This window comes from Armigeres subalbatus, chromosome 2 (assembly GCF_024139115.2).
Source record: "Armigeres subalbatus isolate Guangzhou_Male chromosome 2, GZ_Asu_2, whole genome shotgun sequence".
In the NCBI taxonomy this organism is placed as follows: domain Eukaryota; kingdom Metazoa; phylum Arthropoda; class Insecta; order Diptera; family Culicidae; genus Armigeres; species Armigeres subalbatus.
In genome coordinates, this window is record NC_085140.1 from 332664117 (window position 1) to 332685212 (window position 21096).

General features: G+C 42.5%; 1 protein-coding gene across 3 annotated transcripts in view; it reads right to left on the reverse strand.

The window, feature by feature from the left end:
• Window positions 1-21096, reverse strand: part of LOC134212770 (protein Star) — a 150361-nt gene that overhangs the window by 89041 nt on the left and 40224 nt on the right. The window contains exon 1 of one of the 3 annotated variants that reach the window (XM_062690915.1): window positions 5870-6851. The exons of the other annotated variants lie outside the window; for them this stretch is intronic. Coding sequence (XP_062546899.1) covers window positions 5870-5886 — 17 coding nt within the window. The 5' untranslated portion in view covers window positions 5887-6851. Of the gene's footprint in view, window positions 1-5869; window positions 6852-21096 lie in introns of those variants that run through there. 3 annotated transcript variants of the gene reach the window in all.

Sequence of the window (21096 nt, forward strand, 5' to 3'; positions counted from 1 at the left end):
ACGAGTACTGTTTCTAAATTTCTAATCTAATGCGACCGCTCTCCACTGTTCTGGGTTCTGGCACATTTTTCTGACGATGTTATCGGTGGTACTGACACCTTCCGTGATGGGGGCGCTAACCAAGCCTTAGTCTGTCTCGTAGATCAATACTCGATTCTAAAGGAAATTCCCAGAATCTTGTACAGCCCTACCGGTATCTATCGTCACCCTCGCCACTGCTTCGTCATTTGCTCCTACCCTCGCTGCTGGCTGCCGATGGTTTGGGCCGTGGTGCGGGAATAGTGCTTCGATTATTGTCTTCAGCCTCGTTGGACATCGCTCGGGAGGTGCCAGTGCTCCTCTTGTTTTGGCTATCACCACCCTATAGGCGTCTCCCCATGGATTCGAATTGGCGCTCTGGCACAATCTGTCGAAGCAGGCCTTCTTGCTTCCTTTGATGGCCTTGTTTAGAGCCAGTCTTGCTGCTTTGAATTGTTCGATGCGTTCCTCCCTCACTTCCGCCGAGCGTTCCCTTTGCATTTTTCTTCTAGCCCGGAGGCAGGCTGCTCGAAGGGCTGCAATATGCTCGCTCCACCAGTATACCTGTGGTCAACAATTCCACGCTCGTGCCTTCCTTGGCATGGTAGCGTCGCACGCTTGTGACAGAACCGCAGTCAGTTCATCCCCACTCAAACTTTCCGTGTTTTCCTCTAGGCGCAAAGCATCACTGAAGGTTCTACTGTCGAAGTGGGTGACCTTCCACGCTCTGGATGTAGGAGGAGTGGCTCCCCGATTGGCTCCGCTCTTGTGTTTACCATTTCCTGGATCGGAAATCTTCCCGTCGTACAAATCGCCGCTGATCTGGATTCGTCTGCTACCCAGTTCCCGTTAGCCGCGGTACAGAATAGCTACGTCTGTTCTCGCTTCTGCTACCGACTGCCACAGCAACTGCTGGGCGGCCGCACAATGGTTGTGGTTGAGCTGCGTTACTTTCACGGCTTCCTCGTACTAACACTTAACGGACAAGCAGGCCCAGCCATGACGTGGTTGTGTGTATGGTTCCTGCTCGCACATAGCGTACACGATGGCGCTTTCTCGCACGTGTGCGCCTTATGACCCTCTTCGCCGCATCGCCTACATAGGTTACTCCTATCCGGCCCTTTGCACGCCCACGATTTGTGTCCCGCTTCGAGGCAGCGGAAGCACTTATCGACTACCGGTGGTTGGTAGAGGCTGACTGGACATACTGACCAGCCAACTTTCAGCTTACCAACTTTGATTACCTTGGTGGCCGGTAACTTCACCGTGGCAATCTGCGTCCCCTGCGGTCCTCTTCGCAGGCGGATGGACGCCTTTGCTACCACCACTCCACCTTGGTCCTTGATGGCCGAGGCGATCTCTTCCGATGTCGTGACCTCGTCCAGCTGCTTACATTGGAGAGTCACTTCGTCGTGTAGAGCCCTCACTTCTACACTCTCGCCTAGGACTTCCTGGGCTAGCGCTCCATATGAGGTACCGTTCGCCTGTGAGCCCTTTCTTAAGACAAGGATCATCTCGCCCGCTCTCGTCCGCCTTATGCTGCGAACCTCTTTACCCAGGTCCGCCAAATTCTCGGCGCTGCGCATCGCCTTGAGCACGTCGACGTAGCGCTTTTTCTCTGTTTTCATGAGCAGTGCTTCACCCTTCTCCCTGGCTCTCGCCGGGCGTGTGTTTGCCGCTTTCACCTTCGGTTTCCTCACTACCGTTTGCCAGGGACCGTCCGACCGCTGGTTGTCTTGGTCGGGTTGGCTTCCCTCCTCCGGTGGCCGACTGGCTCATTTCGTCCTTGCTTTCTTCTTACGCAGTTCGCCCATGTTTGCAGCTTCCGTGGGATCGCTTCCCTGATTTGCACTCTCCCGACGCCTTTTTGTGTTCTGCACGCTTAAAATCAATAACACAGAGATATGTTTGCTTCACACAAAACGGACCTAATGCAGAACAACCCCTAGATGAGCGACAGTTACACAGGCATAAAAATGCCTCGTACGGTCGTGATAACGATCCTTTTTAACATGTAAACGTTTGTACAGATTCCCTGTTTCATGAGTAACCAAATACTGTTGAAAATATTGAAATCCAAGCGTCAATAAAACCACACGAGCTATTTTTGTGGCTGTATAACTGTCGCTCATCTAGGGGTTGTTCTGCATTAGGTCCGTTTTGTGTGAAGCAAACATATCTCTGTGTTATTGATTTTAAGCGTGTATTTATGGCGCTTAATGCCATGCGAGTCCCTGGCTCGCTTGTCTGTCTTCCTTTCTGCCGCTCTGTAGCTGAGTGCAAAGTCTAACGCCTCCTGTGCTATGGTTGTGCAAAGTCTAACGCCTCCTGTGCTATGGTTGTGGTACTATGGAAGGTGATGGTCTGCAGTCTGTGTGCTTTTATCCGCTTTATCACAGCCTTCCAGCCTAGCCGCAAGCACTTCCTGTTCCTGCTTTGTGCGTATGTGTGTATTGTGTGTGCACAAAAGCTAAGAAAAACATTAGACACCTATTCATATAGTAATACTTAACAGATTTTCTCGCAACAAGTTTTATTCAACAGAGGGCAAAGCCTAGTTGATCATATTGAATTTGATAACGATCGACCGTTGCGTTTAAAAGTTATAAAGAAAATGGTACATCGAACCGAGCTATATAAGCGACATATAAGGTTGGTGTCTTGACTAAATGCGAGAAAGGCAGTATCACTACTCGGTGAACTAAGTTGGGTGTTTTTATAAACGTTTAATTCAAAACAAATATTTGCTAAGCCATTGTTGTTGGTGAAAGTATAGAAGGTTATACGGAAATTCTCGTCTTTGAATTAAAATATTGTTCCTGGAATATGTGAAAGGCTAAATAAGTGCAAACCATTCCTCGTAGCAAACTTTTAAAAGAAAACTCGAAGTCACTGTCTCAGACTGAAATGACTGCTGAAAAAAAAATTGAATTACGAGTTAAAATACGTAGGTACTAACTTTTCATGAACTAGTAAGCAATGGTATTTCAAGGAACACACGGTAATTCTTGTTACTCAACAAATTCTCAAGATTGAAATGGTTCTGTAGAACTAAATCCCGGGATTAATGATTCCTGGAGATATTCTAGAAGCAAGACTATGATACAGCTTGGGATATTACTGCATTGGGGTGAAAATGGACACACACAGATCAACTGTCGGAGAGATGCTGTAGGTGAGTAGATGAGTAAGCGGATGAATCATGAATTGCATCAGTTGCTGAAGAAACTACCTATCCTATCATTCAGCGGAATTATCGGACGACTCCGGTAGGCGGGTCAGGTAACCAGAATGTCGCACAACCGGGCCAGTGAAAATTGTCACATAACATATGTGTAACTCGGGTAGCAAAAGTTGTACCCTTATAACACTTTTTATTTGTTATACGGAACATCGAAACGTTAGAAGATAGTATAACAGTATTTGATCTAACAAGGGGTCACGCGACTTATATTGTATATCTGAAAACGATTCGCGTTGGAATTATACAAAAGATTTTTCCTAGTGGCGTTGGGTGTTTAGCTGAAATTGTTTTTTTTATAATTAATTGGAGATTGGGGTAAACAATATTAAAGCAGAAAAGAGTTTAGGGTATGTAACTGATTTAATTATTGATATTGATTCGACAAACTCGAACAAGGATGTTAACGATCATTCAGTAATTTGCGTTCGATCATTTAGTAGTTTGTTAATAACATATTCCAGAAGCTGAATTTCAAAATATGTTGTATGGTGGACTTCTAGTGCGAAGGTTTTTCTACAACTTTGCCTAATGGTTCGTTATTAGAATTCAACTAATAACGGAGTTAGAGCGCTAGTTGCAGTAACTTAAACTAAACCACCATACAGCATTTTTGAAATTCAGCTTCTGGAATGTGTTATTGACAAACTACTAAATGATCGAACGCAAATTACTGAATGATTGTTAACATCCTTGAACTCGAACAAAATCCATTCGTACGCCACGCACGGGCTCTTAATCAGTAAACGATGAATTTGTTTGATGTTTGGTTGAAATATTATGCAAGGTTAAAATACTTCAAACTTCCATTTACTTACGCTATATTCACTTCTAAATGGAAGTTTGTAGTATTTTAACCTTGTAACATTTTCCCCTAAGACGATCAATATTAATTATTTCATGAAATATTATGTTTTTAATCGAAAACCGTATCAAATGCTCATTCATTGCTATGAGCATATTTATTATCCGCATTTCTCAAACATTTCCCATGTGTGCCGTCTCTCCCAGTGGTGTGGCAGCGCACCCGAATTTGACTTTTTTCTAACATGTATGTATATATATAATCGACTTTTTGTCTTTCAAAAGTCTTCTACACTATGTTTCCTTAAACTATCAGTAACAACAAGTAGAGTTTCATATATCGGATTATTTTGAAGAAATATTGATTGTTAAAAAGGTGATGCCTCACCTGGATTTACCCTCAGTTAAATGTTTCCCTCTGTTTCGTTTTTACATGTCATTGAAATTGCTCTACTTTTGGTAGAGAGTATTCGGAATACTATCAACCCAAAAGCAATGTTCTAATAATGAAAAGAATGCCATGAAAAGAGATGACATTAATATCGTACATCGTAATAACCTATTCAAATTACGTGCTTCATGGCATGATAAAGATAACTTCTAACTACGATTGATAATTTATAATGTTGTTTCTAATCTATATATTTTGTGATTGTTACGCATCGTAGACAAACATTGGTGTATCCCTCGTCATCCTTTCGAAAAAACCGAAGACTGCGTATATAAAGATTCGTTCCCAATGTAGAACAGTTCTAAGGAATATACTTTTCAACACATGTTGAATAAAATCTAGATTTTTACCATGCTGACTCGAAAATATTATATCAATTTTAGAGGAATTTTATTTTCGTATGATAAATAAGTTAAAATGGATAAAAGACGAACATTTCATCAAAAATCGCCTGAAAATAGAAGTTTACCCTACAAATAAATCAATTTAGATTTCATCAAATATAAATTGGTTAGAAACAGCATAGGAGAGACCTTCTTTTGGATGCAATCCGTCATTTTTAAAAACAATGTAAAAAATTGATGATAGAAAAATAAATATCATTATACTTTGGCTACAAATCTTGCTCTTTGTAGTCTTGGAAAAAAGTGTTATAATTTTCTGATCATATGGTATTTGTTTACACTTGAAAATGACAGAACGATGTTCCCGTTCCCAATTATAACAGTTTTGGCTCATCGAAAGGGGTCAACCTTTGGATTGGATTTTGTTTGAAGATCCACTTATGTTATGTGAAATTGTTCTCGATAGCGATCCGACGATTTTCAGAAGTCGAGGTGTGCAACGAGCAAGTTGGATCGAACAGGTAGAAGATGATTTGCAATCATTCCGTAGACTGCGTGGTTGTTGGCGACGTGTACCAATGGACCGACTTGATTAGACACGACTGCAGAAGCCACTCTAGACTATCATATATCAAGCAACTAAGCTACATATTTTTTTCATGTGTTTTTTCATTCGCTACAAATTATTTAGAAATGTGAAAATCAATTTTGTTCCCCAATTTATCACATGACGATAATCAAAATTGATACATTTCAGATTATTGGTCAAGCTATTTTATGTTAGAATGTCAGGTAATAAAAAAAGAAGAATTTTGTGACATATCAAAAAGGTTGATGGAGAATGATAGCCCGAGAAAATCAGTCATATATTTCATTGTTGATTTTACAATATTATAAAACTGTGTTTTATACCAAAATCAACATATTATTGACGCAGTTATTTTGAGTAGTCCATCTAATTAAGAACGCATTGTCAACAGTAATTAAAATCAATTGGGTTTAACTACTTACAAACTGAAGATCCCCATCTTGATCGTTTATTATTGGATAGCTTCGCTTCCTTCGCTGAAAACGTCTCGATCACAAAAAGATCTGTTCTTGTCTCGTCAACCACAACACTCGCTGCTGCTTCTACTGCGAGATTGTACCAATCAAAACAGTATGCATCAATCGTCGAACGGGGGAACGTGCTACTTGAAGAATGTAAACAAATCCCTCGCAACCGTGTAGCAACAGTTTCACTCTCACTTATTCACTAGCGGCCCTATTTTACTCCACACCAACGCTCGAGGCGGCAAACAACAACTCCTCTAACGTGATCGTTCAATAACACAACACTGCACTCGCGTAGGTGTCTTTCCACGATTGCTCAATGAATTAATCGATCCGGTCCTCGCCACGATCAGCATCAGATCACGTAGAGTACCTCTTGTAATCGAATCCCCCAACCGTTCACTTGCCGCCCACTTCGGTGGCCTTATGTAACGTTACGTGACTCACAGAGGTTGCGACTGGAACGCCACCGACTGCACCTACGAATGCATCTCACGTCTTGATATCAATCAACCGAAATTTCCATCAGATTTCCTTCGCTTTGTCGCGCAATTGACGGCCCGAAACCTCCCACAAAGTATTTCACTTTTCTTCGTTGGCCCACAAAGGAAGAACGTCGCTGCCGCCGCCGCCTTCGACACTACGCTGTCGATGTGAACCACGGAATCCACTCCAGCTAGACAGTTTTCCAATTACGAAGAAATCGCCTCGGAATCACTTTCAACCATGCAAAACCATCGCGCGAACCTCACGCAAACTTAATTCGAAGAAATCCAGACGATGAAATTTGAGTTTCCCAAAAAAAACTGCGAATAGTGCACGGCAACCGTTCGAATTGATGGATTCTAAATATCCGCGCAACCAAGGTGATGTGAACGAGGGGTCTTCCACCCGACGAAGGCGGTTCCGTTGGCGAATGTAAAGAGCGCGCGTCTTGACTCGACGGAAGTAGAAGTGCTACTAAAGTGTTGCGACGTTTCATGACGACGACGACGATGGAGAAAATGTGAACCAACCGGCAAGAGAGAATGACGCAGCGACCCAATCAGGGTTGCCACATATACAGATTATTCTTTATTTTACAGATTTTTTTTAGAAGAGCGGTGACCAAGAATCTGTATATACTGTTCAGTCCGTAACCCAGCGAACTGAAGAAACAAGCCACGCCTCCTTGCGCAACCATTGCCATCGTCTGCGCTCAACGCAGAACAGTTTTTGAATAAAACCATGGTGCCACCTAGCACCATTGATCAGTTTTTTCGCAACGACCAACAGCAGCAGAAGGAGAAGAAGATCGAGAAGCAGCCCAGCCGAGACCAGCCGCAGCAGAGTCGAACCGACACCGGCAACAGCATCAGAGCCTAGCCGAAGCCGGCCGGCATCAGCGTGGAGCCGCAGCAGGCTGAAGAAATGTGTATTTTTTAAATAAGAAGAAGAAGAGTAAAAGAATGTTCTAGAAAAGTTCTCGTGTGTGTGTTTTGGATTCTTGCCAGGAGCTCCCTCGGTCCACCAGCTGCCGCAAAGAGTTAATTTTCGGTCCTTCTCAGGGCCAAGAAGAGTTAATGGTAATTTTCGAGGCAATTGTTTGGCATTCGTCGCTGGTCCGCCGGTCGCTGCATTAAGGCAGTTCCCATCCCGTTGGTTCCAATGGGGAACCAGCACTCGTCGGCGGATACGCTGCATGAAGGCAGCTATGGATTCGCGCTCCACCCCGGAGCACCCAACAGCAGTTACAGTCCACTGCAACATAACGCTACATGTTTTGGTCCGATCGAACCGGATGGCCATCGCTTGGAATTGGTGCACATTCGTCGCTTGGTGAAGCAAACGCAGCTGGATTGATCGGTGGAGTGACTGGCTTGGAGACAAAACACACACGGTTGAAAAAGTGAAAAAACAAGCAAAAAGTGAATGAACATCTGGACAAATGGACAATCAAGTAAGTGATTAAGTGCTAAAAGACATTGGATTAAAGTGAATTAAGTGAAGTGGGAAATCATGCCGACGAAGAGAACACCTATGAAGTCTCAGGCAAGTGATGCAACCGGTGCTTCCGCCGGTGGTGGCAACAACGAGGATGGAGTGGAAGAATGGGACACGCTCGTTCACATGCGTGGCTTAGCTAAAGGAAAGCTCACGCGTGTGAAAAATATCATGGACCAACTCGCGCAAGAGGAAATCACGCAGCCGCTGATTAAGGTGCATCAGAAGAAGGTGGAAGCAGCCTACAAGGAGTTTGCCGATTATCATGAACGCATCATGGCGATCACCCCACCAAGTAAGAGGAAGGAACAAGACTGTAAGTACCTCGAATTTGAAACCTTGCACGACAATATTTGCCTCACTCTCGAAACATGGATCGAGAGTCTCAACGAAATACCCGTGAATGCTCAACCAATCCGGAATCAGCAACCGCTGGTTTTGCAACAGTCGCTTCCTCGTGCCATTCCGCATTTTGATGGCAAATACGAGCAGTGGGAAAAGTTTAAAGTCATGTTCAGGGACGTGGTGGACAGATCGAACGACGCACCACGGATTAAGCTCTACCATTTGGAAAAAGCATTGATTGGGGACGCTGCTGGTATAATTGACGCAAAAACCATCTCTGATGGCAATTATGATCATGCATGGGAAATTTTAGCAGAAAGGTTTGAAAATAAGAGGCGAATGGTTGATCATCACATCTCTGGGCTGCTGAATATGAGAAAATTGTCGCAAGAAAGCCACTCTGAGTTGAGAGAGTTGGTTGATTCATGCGTAGGCCATGTCGAAAATTTGAAATTTTTGGGTCAGGAATTTACTGGGGTATCAGAAACATTCGTCACACATCTCCTTGCAAATGCGCTAGATGACGAAACTAAGAAGCTATGGGAAACGTCTGTCATACATGGGGAATTACCAGATTATGAGGATACTGTCAAATTTCTAAAGGTCGCATTTCCGTTCTCGAACGATGTCAGAAGTCCATAAATGATAGCAAGGTCAAGCAATCCACGCGTGTTCAAACCAAAGCAGGTCAAGGGTCCGGCAAGCCGTCGTCGAATGTGAAAGTAAATACCGTGTCGTCGTCTAACAGTTGCGAGTTTTGTGCTGGTGAACATTTGGCGTTCAAGTGCTCGGTGTTCAATGGAATGTCGGTGGATGAACGATTGAGGCTAGTGCGTGAAAAACAAGTGTGCTTCAACTGTTTGAGACGTGGTCATCGTAGTACGGATTGCAGGTCCAACAAGTCGTGCTCAAAGTGCAAAAGGAAACACCATACGCTACTTCATGCTGAAGGTGGTTCAATTCAGAGTTCCGGTTCGAGTAATTCCAGATCAGCAGAGCAGCAACAAGTATCAAAGGCAGCAGTTCAACCAGCTATTGGAAACCCAACTGATGGCATCATCCCTACTACCGTAACATCGAACGTGGTCGAGAAGCCAATTGCACAAGTGCTGTTACTAACTGCAATGGTCAGCATCTTGGATAAGAAAGGAAACCCGCAGATATGTCGAGCCCTCTTGGATAGTGGATCGCAGGTCAACTTTATTTCGGAAGCGATGCTGGGGAAGTTACAAGTGGATCGAGAAGAAATCAACATCCCCATTACTGGAGTTAACAGTGTTCGATCAAGTGTCCGTCAGAAAGCGAAGGTTGGCGTCCTCTCGAAGCATAACAATTTCAAAATCGAGTTAGATTGTTTGGTCTCACCGAAGATAACAGGAAACTTGCCTACTTTCGAGGTGGATATGACTTCGTGGAATATTCCAAGCGGAATTCAGCTAGCGGATCCGGTGTTCTTTCGTCCGGGACAAGTGGACTTGTTGATCGGAATGGAATGGTACGACGACGTAATCAAGCCTGGTCGACTGAAGCTGTCCGAAGAACTTCCTACGCTCCAGGACTCGCAATTTGGATGGTTGGTAGGTGGAAGATATTCTAGTGCTTTTAGTGGAATAAGTGTGAACTCTTGTGTAGCGACACCATTTGGTGATCCGCTAAGTGAACTAATGCAGAAGTTTTGGGACATTGAAAGTGTATCCAGTGAAAATTGTCCGTTGTCGGAAGCCGAACAGTGTGAGAAACATTTCCAGTCTACGTTTCGTCGACGTGATGATGGCCGATACGTAGTGCAGCTTCCACTAAGGGATTCAGTAAGTCAGCTTGGAGATTCTAGATCGATGGCACTCCGGAGATTCTACGCTTTGGAAGCAAAATTGCAGAAGAACCCGGAGATAAAGAAGCAATACGATGATTTCCTGGATGAGTATGAGCAGCTTGGACATTGTGTGGAAGTCCGTGAAGTGGATGATCCCATCGGTTTGCAGAAATGGTATCTGCCGCACCATGCAGTGCTAAGGCCATCGAATTCAACTACCAAGTGTCGCGTAGTATTCGATGGATCAGCGAAGATAGGTGGAATGTCCTTGAATGATGCGATGATGGTCGGTCCTACAATCCAACCCGATTTGCTGACGATTATTTTGAAGTTTCGCGTATTTCGGTACGTGTTAAGCGCTGATATAGCTAAAATGTATCGGCAAGTGCAGAAAGCAAATGCCACACTCCGTTACAACGCATCTTCTACCGGAAGAATCCTAGTGATCCACTTAGAGTGTTGAATTACAAACTGTGACCTACGGCACAGCTTCCGCCCCATTTCTGGCTATTCGAGCATTATACCAACTAGCAATAGATGAGGAGGAGTCACATCCTGGAGCGGCAATGTTAGTGAAGAAGATGTTCTACGTCGATAATGTATTATTCGGCGGCGACGACTTGGAAGAAGTTCGAAGACTTCAAGGAGAATTGGTTTCCTTGTTGCAGCGTGGAGGTTTCCATCTACACAAATGGGCAGCGAATGATGAGAGACTCCTGGAAAGTGTATCTGATGTTGATCGAGATAAGTTGGTGAAGATTGAAGACTCTAGCGCAAATGAAGTTATCAAAACCCTTGGATTAATGTGGGACCCGATCGGAGATGATTTTCTATTTCGTGCACAAGCTGACTGTAAAATTCCAACCCCAACAAAGCGGCAAGTATTGTCAGTAATTGCCAGGCTTTTTGATCCTCTGGGACTGTTGTCACCGGTCATCGTTTTGGCGAAGACACTAATGCAAAAACTCTGGAAAAGCAAAATGGATTGGGACGATCAACTAGATGGAGAGTTACTGAAGGATTGGACAAATTTCTTGGATGCACTACCACTTGCAGAAGACTTCCGGGTTACACGACGTGTTGTTACGAATGATGCAGTCAGGCTCGAAATCCATGGATTCTCAGACGCTTCAAACATGGCCTACGGTGCGTGCGTATACCTTCGATCAGTGTTCGATGATGGCACCGCTAGTGCGAAGTTGATTACTAGCAAATCAAAAGTCTGTCCAATCACTCCATTGTCTATTCCAAGGAAGGAGCTAATGGCAGCTCTGCTTCTGAATCGCCTGGTGAAGAAAGTGATCAACGCAATGGATTTGGAAAACGTCCCAGTTATTCTCTGGTCGGACAGCCAAGTAGTTTTAACATGGCTGAACAAACCTGCCGACCGTCTTCAGATATTCGTGAGAAATCGTGTCGCAGAGATAATCCAGGAAACCAAGAATGTGTGGAAATACGTCAGGTCCGCAGACAACCCGGCTGATATTGTGTCTCGCGGAATGTCAGCTAAAATGCTTTCGAAAAATGATTTATGGTGGAATGGACCGTATTTTCTACGCAGCGCAACCTATGAAGAAGTGACCCTGCAGTACTAAAAGATAAAGAGATTCCAGAATTGAAGTCAGCAATATCTACCAATATCGCAACAGTGTATGAAGAGCTTCCAATATTAACGAAATGTGAGTCTTTTCGAAAAACGCAACGTATTATCGCCTTTGTTCTCCGGTTCATATCCAACTGACGTTCGAAGAAATGTACACGAAGTGCTACATCAACACCAACGATTCCGGAGCTACAAAACGCAACTAAGTGCATCATCCGTGCGATCCATCGAAGTGAACTACAAGATTAAATCGACCGCCTACAATCTGAGACCCATGTAAGCGAATTGGCAACCTAAATCAATTCCTGGATGACGGATTACTAAGAGTTGGAGGTAGAATTCGTCACTGCAACCTTCCTTACGATGTGAAGCACCAATGGATTGTTCCTGCTAAACACCCTGTGACAGGAAATCTCATCGTCGCTATTCATAGGAAGAATCTACATGCTGGTCCGAATAGCATACTGGCAGCTCTAAGAGAACGGTATTAGATCCTGAATGGTAGATCGACGGTAAGGAAGGTTACGAGAAGTTGTATCACCTGCTTCAAATCAAACCCGAAGTTGGCTGAGCAATTTATGGGAGACTTGCCCTCCTATCGAGTCACCGAAGCACCTACATTCCTAAGAGTTGGAGTGGATTTTGCCGGACCCATCTACATCAAACAAACCGCTAGGAAAGCCGCACCAACGAAAGGATACATCTGTGTATTTGTCTGTATGGTATCTAAGGCAATGCACTTGGAAGTAGTCGAGAACCTCTCGACTGAAGAACTTTTGGCGGCACTACAAAGATTTGTTTCCAGAAGCGGAGTTCCTGAAGACGTATACAGTGACAATGGAACCAATTTCATGGGAGCGAGATCGGAACTGCGTCAGCTGTACGAAGCTCTTCAAGGCTGACCTCACCAGTGAAAGGCTATCGCAGTATTGTCAAGTCAAGGAGATCAAGTGGACAACAATTCCCTAGCGCACCTCATTTCGGAGGGTTATGGGAGGCGGGAGTTAAAAGTGTCAAATCGGTTATGAAGAAAGTATATAAATCCGCCTCTCTGACAATTATGGAATTTGCGACCTTGCTTTGCCAAATTGAGGCCATACTAAACTCGAGACCTCTTTTTGCTCATTCCTCTGACCCCAATGACCCTAATGTTTTGACCCCTGGCCATTTGATGATCAATCGACCTTTAACTGCTATCCCTGAGCCCTGTCTCGATGACATTCCCATCAATCGATTATCAAAATGGCAACATATTCAATTACTTCGACAGCATTTTTGGAACCGCTGGTCGAAAGAATATTTGGTAGAGCTTCAAACTCGTTCGAAATGGACGAGAAAACATGCAAATGTCGTTCCCAACACCGTCGTGCTTTTGAAGGAAGATAACATGCCACCGCAGCAATGGAGACTAGGTAGAATAATCAAAAGCTACCCTGGTCCCGATAATCTCACTCGCGTCGTTGATGTCCGTGTGGGGAACAGCATCTTCAAGCGGCCGATCCATAAATTGGCCCCACTACCCATTCTAGAAGAAAGTGGTGCACCTACAACATCACTTCTTTCTCGGTGGGAGCATGTTCAGTCCGTAACCCAGCGAACTGAAGAAACAAGCCACGCCTCCTTGCGCAACCATTGCCATCGTCTGTGCTCAACGCAGAACAGTTTTTGAATAAAACCCTGGTGCCACCTAGCACCATTGATCAGTTTTTTCGCAACGACCAACAGCAGCAGAAGGAGAAGAAGATCGAGAAGCAGCCCAGCCGAGACCAGCCGCAGCAGAGTCGAACCGACACCGGCAACAGCATCAGAGCCTAGCCGAAGCCGGCCGGCATCAGCGTGGAGCCGCAGCAGGCTGAAGAAATGTGTATTTTTTAAATAAGAAGAAGAAGAGTAAAAGAATGTTCTAGAAAAGTTCTCGTGTGTGTTTAGGATTCTTGCCAGGAGCTCCCTCGGTCCACCAGCTGCAAAGAGTTAATTTTCGGTCCTTCTCAGGGCCAAGAAGAGTTAATAGTAATTTTCGAGGCAATTGTTTGGCATTCGTCGCTGGTCCGCCGGTCGCTGCATTAAGGCAGTTCCCATCCCGTTGGTTCCAATGAAGAACCAGCACTCGTCGGCGGATACGCTGCATGAAGGCAGCTATGGATTCGCGCTCCACCCCGGAGCACCCAGCAGCAGTTACAGTCCACTGCAATATGACGCTACATATACAGATATACAGATTTTTAGCAAAATTACAGATTTTACAGATTTTTTGAAGAGTACAGTACTGAAAATTATATAAATAATTTACTATTAGTAAAGACCTGTTTTCAATAAGATTTGAGGCTTGTAAAATTATATTCTACGCCAAACTGATCTGATTAAAGGTCATTCTCAAATTAGCAAAATCTTAAATTAAAAAACAGAACATGTTGGCTTTTGCAAGCTTAATTTTTTTTATTAGCAGTTCATGCAAATCACCGATTTTGAAACCAGATTATGCTCCGTAAAATATTCAGAGTATATTTGAATACAAGAGTCTCAGAAAAAGCTTAAGCAATAATGAAACGGATTCTGATCTAGCCTTGAAACAATTTGTTTAGTGGGTTCAATGACTGAGCAATGTGGTTGGTCCAATAAAGTTATTGCATACATGGCTACAATAATCAAGGACGGACTCTCGACAGATTTTATTTACAAATTTTCAAATTAACATCTTTTTCAAAACAATGTTTGTTCATAAACCATTTTGATTGGATTTATATGGATACAGATTTTCAATACAGATTTTTTGACTTGAGATACAGATATGAAGATTTATTGACAGATTTAAATGTGGCAACCCTGGACCCAATTAGAGACGACGACGCTTTCAGCGTGTGAGTTGCTGGTGTCTAGAAGCAGCTTGTAGAATGGAAGTGCTGGACGCTTCGACGGACGACGACTTCGATTGATGGAGAGCAAAATAATTAATTAATCCGGCGACAAGACGAATGGGATGTTCCAAGGAGAAGGTCGCAGAAAACAAACGACACGAAAGATGTCTTTAGAGTACTAGAAGATAATAATATTGAGTGCCAATCGATTAGAATTATTATGTGTTTTGTTGGATTTTAAAGTAGATGGTGACATGTCTCATAGATTTCTCATGAACAGATGCACACTGAAAGCATTTGGAAGCTTTCGATGTGAGTGAAATCATATCTAAACTAAGCAAGCAGCTGAAGTCGATTCAAGCTAATCAAACTCAATTGGTGAGATGAGCTGGTAGCCGTAGCTGCTTTATATTTGGTGGCTAAAAGTGGTGATAATTTTAATGTTTGTATAATGAATTGCATTTTTAAACAACAAAGATATCTAATTGCAAATCAATTTAAACAAATCAAGAGTATCCTACAAAGCCTTCGAAGTACCGGGCTTGCCCACAGCCTTTCAATTTAAGGAAAAACCATAAGGGTTGTGTAAAGGACACGTCCGCCTGACGTAAACTACGTAAAAGAGTTTAGTGGAAAAAGGAATGTAGTGCCATCATGCATAAACAATATAAAATGACTCTATTGATTTCTTATGACACTGTTTTCGAGCAATATTCAAAATAAGAAATTTGTTGGATACGACAAATAAAAATTTGCATTTTCAAAATTAGGCCGATACAAATATTAAATTTATTTTATGTCACCCCCCCCCCCCCTTCAATTTTCCAAAAAAATCGAGGGGGCGAAAAAAAAATTTTTTTTTATGTTTTTTTTTATTTTGAGCATTATGTATTACTGTTTTTATTTTGGCACGAAATATATCATTTATGGACCATACATTTGTCGCCAAGAGTATTTAAAGTGAAAATACGAGCATATATTTTTTTTTGTGTCTTTATTAGGGAGACTTTCAGCCCGAGGCTGGCTCGTCTCCAAGTATATATCTCTATCGGCATAAATATTCTATATTCAGGGTGACCATTCTTGTCGACAAAATAAATTCCCGGTTTTTTCCCGGTTTTCCCGGAAGGGTTTCCAAAATTTTCCCGGAAAAACTAAAAAGTAACTGATAATATTTTGAGCACTTTAGTATATATTATGTAAAAAATGCATGTATTTTTTTTTAAGAAGAGAATAGTTTCTTTGTATGTACAATGTTCAACATCATTTGTAAAAATCAATTAAGTTATTTTATAATAAGCATTGCGTTCTAACATTCTAACAGACTGCTGCAAAAGACTTTAAGTTCTAATTGCTGCTTCGTCCAAAAATATTGATTGTAGTCTAGAACCTATGTGGCCATGCTCCATGAAAATAATGAAAAGCGCACATATATGGAAAAAAAATATAAAAATATTCCAACATGGTTTATTGATGAGTCATTCATCCATTTTTATCTAAATAATAATGGTTTCTCTACCTTCTCGCATTGATAGTCAAACAGTACCAACGGCCTGTTCGCTCTAACAGTCTTTTACTGTAAAAAGGCAAGCTAGGGCTTCATTTTCAGTAAACCTTGAGCTTGATTGACTGCCCGTAGTTGGTACGCCATTATGACCAGATCAGCTGTTCTTGCACATAGAACAACAGATGTTTTGTTTGGGACTAGCACTCATCTTCAATGTAGAAGTGCTGGTGATCTCATTTGTTAGGTCACACTTTCGTCTGCCACGTCAGAATGCGTCAATGTAGGGAAGGGGAGGAATTGATGATGTATTCACTAGCCCACTGCAAGCCGAATATACCTCTGCACTTGCCACTAGTTCATGCGGATTTTTTTGGGTGAGGTTGACGGGCAGAGGTTCGTCTTGGTTCACAAGTTGCCAGTGTGGTAGGAAAAAGCAATTGATGGAATTTTAATGTGATATGGGAGACTAGCTTTCCATTCATTTTCAATGAAGCTTGAGCTTGGGCTTGAGCTTGATTAACTGCTCGTAGTTGCTACTCCATTATGACCAGATCAGCTGTTCTTGCACAGGAAACCAACAGATGTTTGCTTGGGACTAGCACACATCTTCAATGTACAAGTACTGGTGATCTCATTTGTTAGGTCGTACTGGCGCCTGCCACGTCAGAATGCAAGTCAATGTAGGGAAGGGGAGGAAATGATGATGCAATCACTCGCCCACTGCAAGCCGAATATACCTCTGCACTTGCCACGAGTTCATGCGGAATTTGTTGGAATTTTTGGGTTAGGTTCGAGAGGCAGAGGTCCGTCTTGTTTAACAAGCTGTCAATGTGAAAGATAGGAGAAAGCAACTGATGAAATTTCTAATTGGATGCAGGAAACGAGCTCTATAAGTTCATTTCCAATTCTAGCAGATTACTGTTAGAATGCTCAAGTTGAAGGTATAGGAATAGTAATGGAAACGGTATGGAAGTCCATTTCCAGTTCTAGCGATTGCTAGAACATGAGAAATAAAGAGAAAGATACAAAGTAGGAGAATGGAACGGACCTGGGATTAAATTCACGACCTCCTGCGTATGAGGCAGAAGCAGTAGCCATATGACTACCAAGCCCGCATCGAAACAAGAGAGACCACGCACTGAACTGATTAATTTTATTACCGGCCGCGCAATGCAGAACACAATAATTCGGCCGACCGCGCGATCGTTCTGCTGTCCGAAACATGAGAGATCACGCACTGAACTGATTAATTTTATTACCGGCCGCGCAATGCAGAACACAATAATTCGGCCGACCGCGCGATCGTTCTGCTGTCCGAAACAAGAGAGATCATGCACTGAACTGATTATTTTTATTACCGGCCGCGCAATGCAGAACACAATAATTCGGCCGACCGCGCGATCGTTCTGCTGTCCGAAACCTGAGAGATCACGCACTGAACTCGCTTTCCATTCATTTTCAATGAATCACATAAAGTGGCTTGTTTCGTACCCGCTGCTGCCAGCCTCAGGCGCTAACTTACATGTGATAATAGCCAGCATGAGTTAATCACCAGAAGTTTGTATGGTGAAAGACATCTAACGCGGGTTTGCTCAACAGTAAGAATTTTTAATGAAAAACTATTTGGTAACAAGTGTCTGCTACCACGCCTACCAAATATTATTATTTTTAAGGGCTTATTTTCGAAATATTAAGTCTTAGATGCTTTTCGCCATACTGATTTCCGAAAGTTAACTCCTAGTGTGCCGCTATAAACACGTCCTTCTGCATATGAGGCAGAAGCGATAGCCATATGACTACCAAGCTTGCCAAAACTTTATTTTCAGTACCCAGATTTTTCAGTAACCTATCTTTCAGTAACCTATAGGTTTAGTAACCTATCTTCTAAACCCAGATAGATTAATCCACCTTGGCGTTGGTGGTCAATTTAGGAGGATAAATTCCACTATTTCCATCAATTCACATCTATTTGCGTTCATTTGAATGCATTGCAGCAAAAAAAAACAATGTTTTTCAATATCTCCGGAAGCGAAAACTAAGAAAAACTAAGCCGCGTTCCTCGTTGAATGCAACTTGTTGAGAGCAAATCGGATAATGCTTAATACCAAAAAGTGTGTCTCACATTCTTGTGCACACACACATACACACGAAAACACCAAGAATGTATCATTTGGTTTATAAACTGTTGATATGAAAAAAACAAGAGGTTTTATGCCTACGGGAGAAGGCTTGAAATTCATTTATAACTCAACTCCCGCCGGCTTTTCCCTCTCATAAAAGATAAAAGATACATACACACATACAGACATCACCTCAATTCGTTAAGCTGATTCGGAATATAACACTATGGTGTGTCAACTTTATTAGCAAATCTGCTATTTTAAGCATAAATAGTAAAGGAGGAACATATACTTTTGGAACGTAAATTTAATATAAGTTTGAAAAAATATAAATTTGGAGAAATTCCCGGGAACTTGATCAAATTCCCGGTTTTTTCCCGGAATTTTCCCGGTGATTTTAAATTCCCGTGTTTTTCCCGATTTTCCCGGATTCCCGGGTGAGTGGCCACCCTGAATTATTATATATCCTATCAGGTCACGGATATTAAAGGGACTCTTGCTTACAAATTTCGCCTAAGATCCCTTGCAATATGTGGTAGACCCACGTTCGACTACTTCAAAGTTTGAGGGGCTGTTCTCGATGACACTCAACCACATGGTCCTGCTGACGTTGATGGTGAGAAGTCCCAAAGAAGCATACGGTCAGCTTGTTAAGCCCACTCCGCAGAAAATAGCGTTGCAGTACTGATATAGCGCTTCGTGATCATTAGCCAAATCGGAGTCGTCTAGGTGTTTCACAAAAATAAACTGTCAAACAGCTCAAGGTATGGCACACGGTCAATCGTACCTACCAAGATCTCATCGATTACGATGAGAAGTAACAGTGGAGATGAAATGCGTCCTTACTTCACATCAGCGACTATCTGAATGGGGTCGGTGAAGGTACGACCCTATCTGAAAATCGCTTGCATCAATGGGCGCCACACAGATTTTCGTGATTCAGACAATAGAAATCCCTTCCGTGGTCAATGAATATTTAGCAAATAAAGGGACACTTCCACCTGTTTAATCTGCTCCAGAATGATGTGGAGCGGATATTGCATAATAGTTGTTTTAACATTCGCACAAACAGCATAGAATCAGCCCTGAACACCTCCGCCAAAAGCCGATCGACCTTGGGGGCCTCTTTAGATTTCATGCGTCGGATGGCTGTTTTTTAAGAACACTGGCAGAGACTTCAAAAAGCTGTTCAAAGTGCTCGAACCAACATTTCAGCTGTCCAAGTTAGTGAGAAATTGAGGCAATAATCTCCGGATGCTGAGCCATCCTTTCTTCATCGGTCAGGATATCCACCAATGCCCGGCTGTCATGTCTGCAGCAGCGCCTGACTCCCACTTACAGATAAACATAGCGTTGACTGGACTCGGTATTTACTCCTCTGGTTTTTCTCGTTTCTAAGCCTTTGCTACTCTACGCTCCTAAATTTTCCGCTACGTAACATATGTAATCCATTCTTTTCGTTCAATGCGCAGCTCACCCAAGTTGTTCTCGCCGGTTTCGATAAAAGCATTCTTCGCCGCCCACTTCTCTTCTACACTGCTACCTTCCATAACATGCACTACCCGAGCTCCAAGTTCTTCTACAAACGATCTCAATTTGATCTTCTAGTCGGTCTATGTTGATTCGTTGCCCGAGCCTCTCCTCCAGCCGCTAAATCGGAGCAATGCGTTGTCGGATCTCGTCAATTAGAAGATGATAGTCAAACGCGATGTTTGCTCTGCGTTTATTAAGGACTCAAGAAGGCAGCGCCTCCGTTTTCAGCTGATCCATTTCTAGAGAATCCAAATAGGGTTTCTTACCCCATTCCCGGCCTAACATGCATACGACTGCATTATTTAATTGATATTTATGACAGGAAGCATTTTTTCCTTAATTTCGTGTGCCGTGCAATACTGCAATGGGGTTCACTTCTGCTTAAAAATAGCTTTTCTTGGTAAACATCGTTTGAAAAGGCTTTTATTTGATTTAAATTAACGAGGTCCAGCACTAATTTCAGTCATAGCGATTTCAAATCCGGCCCACTTCCAAACTAGTTCCCGGCCTAAGCAAAATTTCGCTCAATCTCTCAACATCTTACTCTCATTCTCTCTCGGGACAGTAGATAATGCGACGTAAACAAAATATGCAAGTACAACGTCGACATGATGCCAGATGTTATTATTTATAATAATTTTTATTTGGTTGAAAAGATATATTCGCTCATTCAAATTACTTCCAAACGCTTAAAAACTATATTTTTTTTACTTTTTGAAATCGAGAGAATTATAAATAACATGATAGCGTCAACGTATTAGATAGTTTTCCTATGAACGATGATGGATTTTTTTCATACTAAAAAAATCCTGGCCTTTTGGCAGCACGGTGCGGCTAGAAGTTCTTATGCCGAGGTGAAGTTTTGTTTGGTTTGCGGATACATTTTCAAATGTATTCTAATATGTTTATATTAGTTCTAATGAAACGAACAAATAGAAAAGATGAAGGTGCGTGAGTTTAGAATTATTGTGTGGTGATTAACAGCTTCAACCAATGATTGTATTGAGTACTGTGACGATTTCCAGGTAGGTGTTTATATAAAAATACTGTTTTGTAAAAGTGGAAAGATTCACTCCGGCTCAGTGGTGCAACAACGGAGAGCGAATGTTCGAAATCTACATTTTTGTTTTCCAAAATTGGACCAATTAGGAGTGAAATAAATGGTTAAAAAATATTGAGTATTGTGTGAAATAAATGGGAGACTTTTTTGAAATTATCAATCATAAGCCTACGGCTTCCAAAAAGCAGAAATCTTTAGTTTTCTGTGCAGTGAGCCGGGAATCGGGTCCATAGGCCCAAGTAGTGATTTACCCTACTAGTCCTGCCACTACTAGGTTTTCCAATCTGCCAGATTCACGATTCAGTCATCTTGGATTTTAGTATGACAGAGCCAGCAAGTTTGTTTGCGCTGGAAATTAATTTTCCA